Source organism: Archocentrus centrarchus, unplaced genomic scaffold (assembly GCF_007364275.1).
Source record: "Archocentrus centrarchus isolate MPI-CPG fArcCen1 unplaced genomic scaffold, fArcCen1 scaffold_96_ctg1, whole genome shotgun sequence".
NCBI classification, from domain to species: Eukaryota; Metazoa; Chordata; class Actinopteri; order Cichliformes; family Cichlidae; genus Archocentrus; species Archocentrus centrarchus.
Window position 1 is genome coordinate 302,587 of NW_022060305.1, and position 6,088 is coordinate 308,674.

At 42.8% G+C, this 6,088-nt stretch overlaps 1 protein-coding gene across 2 annotated transcripts; it reads left to right on the forward strand.

Moving 5' to 3' along the window:
- The first annotated feature begins 510 nt into the window (after positions 1–510).
- Positions 511–3,066, forward strand: LOC115778033 (piggyBac transposable element-derived protein 3-like). 2 transcript variants are annotated; one of them, XM_030726054.1, is made up of 3 exons: positions 511–690; positions 1,212–1,910; positions 2,004–3,066. In XM_030726054.1, exons 2-3 carry the CDS (start codon positions 1,327–1,329, stop codon positions 2,827–2,829), a joined length of 1,410 nt encoding a protein of 469 aa, XP_030581914.1. In that variant the 5' UTR covers positions 511–690; positions 1,212–1,326; the 3' UTR covers positions 2,830–3,066. The 2 variants fall into 2 exon arrangements, with proteins under 2 accessions (XP_030581914.1, XP_030581915.1); XM_030726055.1 differs by lacking the exon at positions 511–690 and adding an exon at positions 757–1,100.
- The last annotated feature ends 3,022 nt before the right edge of the window (positions 3,067–6,088 follow it).

Below are 6,088 nucleotides of genomic sequence, written 5' to 3' on the forward strand. Positions count from 1 at the left end.
AATATGCAGCTGCAGTAATAAATAAACATGTTGGTTCATATTTATCACACTTTGAATCTAATTTGATGTCTTTTTGTTTGGGATTATTGTCAGACTTTGTTTTATTGGTGTTTGGATCAAAACTGCATTCAGAGTCCAGTGTGATCACTTTGGGACCAACAGATTCAGCTGATGCTTCTCGACATCATCAAATAAATGATGCAGAGACATTAGGTGGAGGAAGAGGTTCATTCATTTCTTCATCTTTGATCAGCCTGAACAAATGTGGGCTGTGATCTTTCCTCCTGCTCATTCTGGAAACTGAGAGACTTCTTTAAGGAAGAAGGAATCAAATCCGTGGACATCAGTTTGTGTGTGAATGTGTGCACAAGTGTCTCTAAAGCTGACACTCACTGTTTTGTAGTCTGGAGCCCTGCAGTGGAATAAAAAGCACCTCATGCTCTGTGTGAACTTTGACCTCCTCCTGAGACCCAGCAATGCATTTTTGTCCTCTGTGGAGTACATAGGTTTTTTGTTCATAACTCTGAAACTATACATGCCACTGTGTTAAATCCTGTTGGTCCTTAGAGAGGACATCCTGGGCTTTCCAATGATATGACATGTGTGGGGGTGGGGCTTTTCTGGAATTTTCTTTCTGATTCTTCACAATGGCTGCCATCCCTGTGAGCACATTTTATCGAAAGAAGAAAGGTAAGTATATTATTTTCTAATTATGAGCTTTGTGAGTTTAATATTCAGATTGCTTCTAGTAAATGAACATCTAAGGAATAGTTAGGTGGATTTTCAGAGCAGTTTAATTATTTGTTGGGATAAAACATAACCTGTTTATGTGTGTCCTCCATAGAGGACATCAGGATTTGCTTTTTATTTTTTTAACCTGTTTTAATAGAAATCAGCTCACTGACTGAGGCAGAGAAAATCCTAAACAGGATTATTGATGGAGACTCAGACATAGATTTGTCAGATGAGGAGGACCAAGAGGGACAGATTGACAGTGATTTTGAGGTCGGGAGTTCAGAGGATGAGGCATCAAGTGAGGAAGAGGAGAGTGAAGTTGAGGATGCACGGGCCCGTCGCCCACTTTGGACCAAAACTAACACGTAGGCTTCTGAGACAAGAGTAGATAAGCTTAGACAGATAAGAGTATTTTTTTGGATGAACTATCACTTTTAGAGGACATAATTATTTAATGTATTTGTCTGTCTCTTAAGATTCCTGCCTGTGCTGGAAGACTCCGGAGAGGTTGTCTGTACTGCCCCAAACCGTGTAGACTGGCCACCATCAAAATACTTTGAGCAGTACATTGACAACAAAGTTTTTGAGGACATGTCCTTTTGCACAAACCAGAGACAGATTCAGGTGTCAGGCTCAAGTCTGAATACAACACCTGAGGAGATTAAGACCTGGTTTGGAGTCTCAGTGTACATGGCATGCCTTGGTTACCCAAAAATCAAAATGTATTGGGCCAAAAAAACAAGAGTGCCAATAGTTGCTGAGTCGATGACAAGGGATCGCTTTTTCAAGATCAGATGTTCTTTGAAAATCACTAATGATCTTGATGTAACTGAAGAAGAGAGGAAGCTCAATATGCTTTGGAGAGTCAGTCCACTTTTGAAGAAGGTGCAACAAGGTTGCCTAAACCTACCCAGGCCAGGAAATGTTTCCATTGATGAACAAATGATTCCCTTTACTGGTCGATGTCCAGTCCGTCAATTCGTTCCTGGCAAGCCAAATCCAACCGGATTGAAGGTGTTTGTTCTCGCTACTCCAACTGGAATTGTATTGGATTTTGAAGTCTACCAAGGAAAAAACACCTTTGTCGGCAGAGACACAGGACTTGGAATAGGAGCAAATGCAGTTCTTCGGTTGACTGAGTCCATTCCCAGGGGAACTCACCTGTACTTTGACAGGTATAAACGTCAATTGTGGTGCTGTTGATGATGATTCTCTGTAAACAAATGACACTTATTTTTTATTTTTTGTGTTTGTGTCTGTCTGTCTAGGTATTTCACCTCAATAAAACTACTGGATAAATTGCTAGAAATGGGTCTGCCTGCAAGTGGAACATTGATGAAAAATAGACTCCCAAAGGATTGTAACATTACATCTGATAAAGAGTTGTTGAAACAAGGAAGAGGCTCCTCTGTAATGGTGACAAGGAAACATCCTGAGCTGGCTGTGACAAAATGGGTTGACAATAAACCTGTACTCATGGCATCAACAGTGCATGGAATAGAGCCCCAGGATACCCGGACCAGATGGTCACTGAAAGACAAAAGGCATGTTCAAGTGTCCAGACCTGCAGTGGTGGCAGAGTACAACACCAACATGGGTGGGGTTGATATGTGTGATAGAATGCTTAGTTTTTATAGAATGGCTAACCGCACAAGGAAGTGGACTGTACGCACAATCCTACACTTCTTCGATCTGGCTATCACCAACTCCTGGTTACAGTATAAGGAAGACAGCCAAGCTTTGGCACGACCTATGAAGAAAACTCTCCAATACCATGACTTCAAACTGCTCTTAGGTGAGGAACTGATTGCCCAGGGGCAGTCAGGCCAACCTAATCCAATTGAATCTGATGCGTCGAATGATGAGGAGTACGTTCCATCACAGAAGAGAAGGAGGCCCCAGCCAGATAAGGAAGTGAGAAAGTATGGAGCTGTCCATTTGCCACAGATGATGGACAATCCTAATAGTTCCAGGTGCAGAGCAGAAGGGTGCACTGGAAAAACCTACATAAAGTGCATCAAATGCAACATGTACCTCTGCATCTCAAAGAAGAAGAACTGCTTTATGGACTACCACAAACCAAAACAGAACTAACACACCTGATTAAACTACACTAATCAGCTTGCTTTTGATAAGCTGAATGAGGTCCCTGGAAATCTGAACCACTGGCTTGAATGGTGTAGCCATTTGAAATTTACAGCACTAAAGATTGTCAGAGTTCAGAGGTAAATGTATGCCTCGAAATGTGTTCATATTTGCCACAAGAGAGTCCCGATGTCCTCTCCAAAGGACATACTCTAAAAAATAAATAAAAACATGTTTTGAAATTTTTTCAATTGTAGTGATGTTTTTTCACACCAAAGAGTCATGTAGTGTAAAAAAAATTGAAATTCAAAAACTTTTTTTTCTCTGGGTCTCAGGAGGATATTATCGACTCAGTTTGGAGAGACGAGAAACTTTAAATCAAAGCTCATTTTTACTGCTTCATGATTGGCTGAGATCCCAGGTGGCAGTTATCACAGAGTCAGCTGTAGTCGGGTCCTCCAGCACTCACAGAGTCTGAAACAGACTTTAAAACCTGGAAGTCTCTGGAGCTGACCGGCTGCAGGAAAAGCAAGTTCAGTCTAAAGAGGGAATAGAATCAAACAGAGCTGCAGTGATTCACAGACTCGGTTCATCATCTGAGTCACCCTGTGACCCTGATGAAGGAAACTCGTGTTTCTGACTGTCAGTCAGACAAACGCAGACGTTAGAATCTCCTCGGGGAGGAATGACAGGCCTTCTTCACCCATCATCTCACATCTGACATGCTGAACATTCAGATAGATTCATATATGAAATAACTGGTGGTGGCAGCCTTGGACTTCTTTAACTGATGAACTTAAACTAAACCTTCAGCTCATCTCTGGCTGAAAATGGCCGACCCAAAACAAAGCAGTTCCTGAGGCTCACATTCATGATCCTGGACCAAAGTTAGAGGCACAAACTGGACTTTTCTGACTGTTAGTGCTGAACCTGGACACATTTCAGAGTTTATGACTCCATAAACTTATGATTTTTTTGCTGTTTACAGCAAACAGAATAAAAAGGCATCTGGATGGCAGCATATGATGCCTCACCAACAAACTAAACAGTGTGTTCTAGAGAGGCTGGACTGAGTCTGGCTGCTAAACTGGGCGCCTGCAGTCCACACCTGTCATCCAATCAAACATCTGGAGCTTTATCAACCACAAATATGACAAACCGTTGAGCATGTCATGGTCCTGGGTTGGTTACCCACTGAGTTTTGTGGCCTTTGGAGGTTTTGTTGCTTCATTATTCTGTGATTCCTGCTTTTGTTTTCTTGTCCTTTGTTTCTGTTCAATGTGTTTAATCATGTTCCCAGCTTCTGCTGCTTAGTTTAGCTCCTCCCTCTGTGTTCTTGGTTCCCCTGTTTATGTTCTCTGAGGCTCCCGCCTCCCCGTGTTGTCAAGTCTGTGTTTCTGTTTCCTTGTTTGCACACTTCCTGTTTTATTTTGACAGTCTTCTGTTCCGTGTGAGTTCAGGTTTGCTTCCTCTTGTCTCGTTAGTCTCATTCTGTCCACCTGTCCTTCCCAGCTGTTTCCACTTGTCCTCGTTACCCCTTGTGTATATATTGTGTGCATGTTCCTTTGTTGTGTTGTTGTCTATGTTCTCCACAGGCTGTGTGTTCCTTTGTGTAGTGCTGTTCTCTGTTGTCTCTGAGGTGTAGAGGTGCTGACTCCAGCCCCGCCTCGGCTCTGGGATTTAGTGTTTTTGAAGCTTGTCAGAAGTGTCAGCATTAAAGCTGCGTTTGTGTACAGTTCAGTCTCCTGCGTCCTGCACTGGGGTCCTACCCTGCCTACCACACAGCCACACTGACAGAGCAGGTGAAATCCTGCATGAAGCAAGACTGGCAAACATTTGGCTTTAAAAGCTCACTAACAGGTCTCCTCAGTTCCCACACTGACAGCGTGATGCAGCACAGAGGGAACATTCCCGTGTTTTTAACACGTTTGTTGTTGGATTCAAACTCCAAATAAACAACCATCTTCAAACGATAAAACTTTATTAGTTTCAAATGTGTGTTTTTAATATTTGTGTGTTCCAAATATGAAGCTTTGGGTGTGACTGATGTGGACAGGGTGAACTCCAGAGTGGCTGATTGGTGCCAGTATAGATGAAGGCCCTTCCAGTGGCCTCTTCATCCTCTCAGCTCTTTATCCTGCAGAGTTGTAGAGATGTGTGAGAGCCTGAGCTGACAGGTCATAGTTGGAGCTGCTGGAGCTTCCTGTCAGAAGAAAACATCAGTTAGTTTGATTCACAGTGTGCTCTCTACAATCAGCCATGCAGCATCACTGCAAGCTGCTTTGAAAGCTCACAGCAGCATTAAAACCCTCAAAGAGTTTTTAGCAGACGAGGAGTCCACAGTCAGAGCAGCAGAGTCAGAGTCAGTGCAGAGAGGAGCACTTTGAAGGAAGCCGTGATGGATGCTGATCAGGTTTGTGTCAGTCACAGCTCGGAGACGTCCGGCTGAGATTTTAGAGCCCCGACTCGTGTTTGTGGCTCGGCAGACGAGCTGGGATTTCCACACTGCTGATGGGAAACAGCAGGTTTGATCACATCAGCGGGCGACAGCAGGACTCTCTGAGAGAATCAGAGCAGGAAAAACAGCTTCCTGCTGGGAAAAGAGAAAATCCTCTCCAACTACAAACAAAGCCTGAAACCAAAGCACAAATATATTTAGCAGGTCAGTGTCACAGTAACATGATGGCACCAAGACGAGCACAAGAAGCGCCTCTTGTCATTATTGTGGAGCCAGATTTGAAATGTGAGAAGTGGTTTGTTGGTTTTAGATGGATGCCCATCAGCAGCAGCCTCAGCCTCAGCTGTTCTTCCTGCGCTTTTCTTTAGAGAAGAGAACTTAAAGAGATGACCTTTGACCTGTGACACACAAAGATTTGACAGCAAACGTTGTGCAAACATTATTTGTTCTCTAATCTCATTTTTTAAGGCCAAAGCAGAAGTCAGCATTGCCGTGGTTCCATTAAGAAAAAAAGGCTTTTGAATTATTCCAGAAAACCTCCTGAAAAATTCCTCTTTTGTTTCCAAGATAACAGGATAAACTTCCTGATTTTCCTGAAACATCTCAGATCTTTGTTTAAACTGGGAGAAGCTGTGATTGTTTTTCAGCACAGAGCTGAAAACAAGACATGAACACATAAAAACAATAATGATAGTAACAATAATCTAGCAGAGGATTTTTCACAATACATTTTCAAAGTGCTTCACAAGCAAAATCAGACAAAATCAGCAGGTTCAAAAAGGTCAGACACAAAAGGTGAACTGAATCAGT

What these genes read in the sequence shown, in the direction of transcription:
- LOC115778033 (XM_030726054.1), top strand. Translation starts at nt 1,327, where the DNA reads ATGTCCTTTTGCACAAACCAGAGACAGATTCAGGTGTCAGGCTCAAGT. An exon ending in ACTCACCTGTACTTTGACAG is followed by an intron (nt 1,911 to 2,003) that starts GTATAAACGTCA and finishes CTGTCTGTCTAG; the next exon opens with GTATTTCACCTCAATAAAAC.